This window comes from Penaeus monodon, chromosome 31 (assembly GCF_015228065.2).
Source record: "Penaeus monodon isolate SGIC_2016 chromosome 31, NSTDA_Pmon_1, whole genome shotgun sequence".
Classification (NCBI taxonomy): Eukaryota; Metazoa; Arthropoda; class Malacostraca; order Decapoda; family Penaeidae; genus Penaeus; species Penaeus monodon.
In genome coordinates this window covers 20,557,820-20,558,162 of record NC_051416.1, presented here as the reverse complement: position 1 = coordinate 20,558,162, position 343 = coordinate 20,557,820, and the positions used below count along the sequence as shown (strand labels likewise).

The following is a 343-nucleotide window of genomic DNA, read 5'->3' as shown; positions in this document are numbered from 1 at the left end:
CATGTACATGCTCGTGTGTTTCTGTGTGTATGCTTTTGTGATTGTGGGTGAACGTCATTTTTTTACCCATTTATTATATTCGCATTCCACATCCATCTTCATCATTTTCATTCCCGTCCACTCACTAGAAGTTCCCAACACCCCACTTTCACCCCCCCCACGCCCTTCGTCCCTTATATAACAGCTTTCTCCCCCCCCCCCCCTGCAGAGTCTGCTGGAGGTCGTCCACGACTTATTCGAGGAACAGACGTCGCTGGAAAACGTCATCCTCAAGACCCTCCAGCGGGCACAGAGGCTCCTCAAGTGCGAGCGCGCCGCCGTGCTGCTCCTCGAAGACGGTTCT

The 343-nt window shown here is 52.8% G+C and overlaps 1 protein-coding gene across 1 annotated transcript in view; it reads left to right on the top strand.

Annotated features, from left to right (window-relative positions):
- The window catches only part of LOC119592922 (dual 3',5'-cyclic-AMP and -GMP phosphodiesterase 11A-like), a 113,884-nt gene that overhangs the window by 75,910 nt on the left and 37,631 nt on the right, over nt 1–343 (top strand). Inside the window, exon 7 of the mRNA XM_037941814.1 lies at nt 209–338. Within this exon, the coding sequence (XP_037797742.1) occupies nt 209–338 (130 nt within the window). The remainder of the gene's footprint in view (nt 1–208; nt 339–343) is intronic.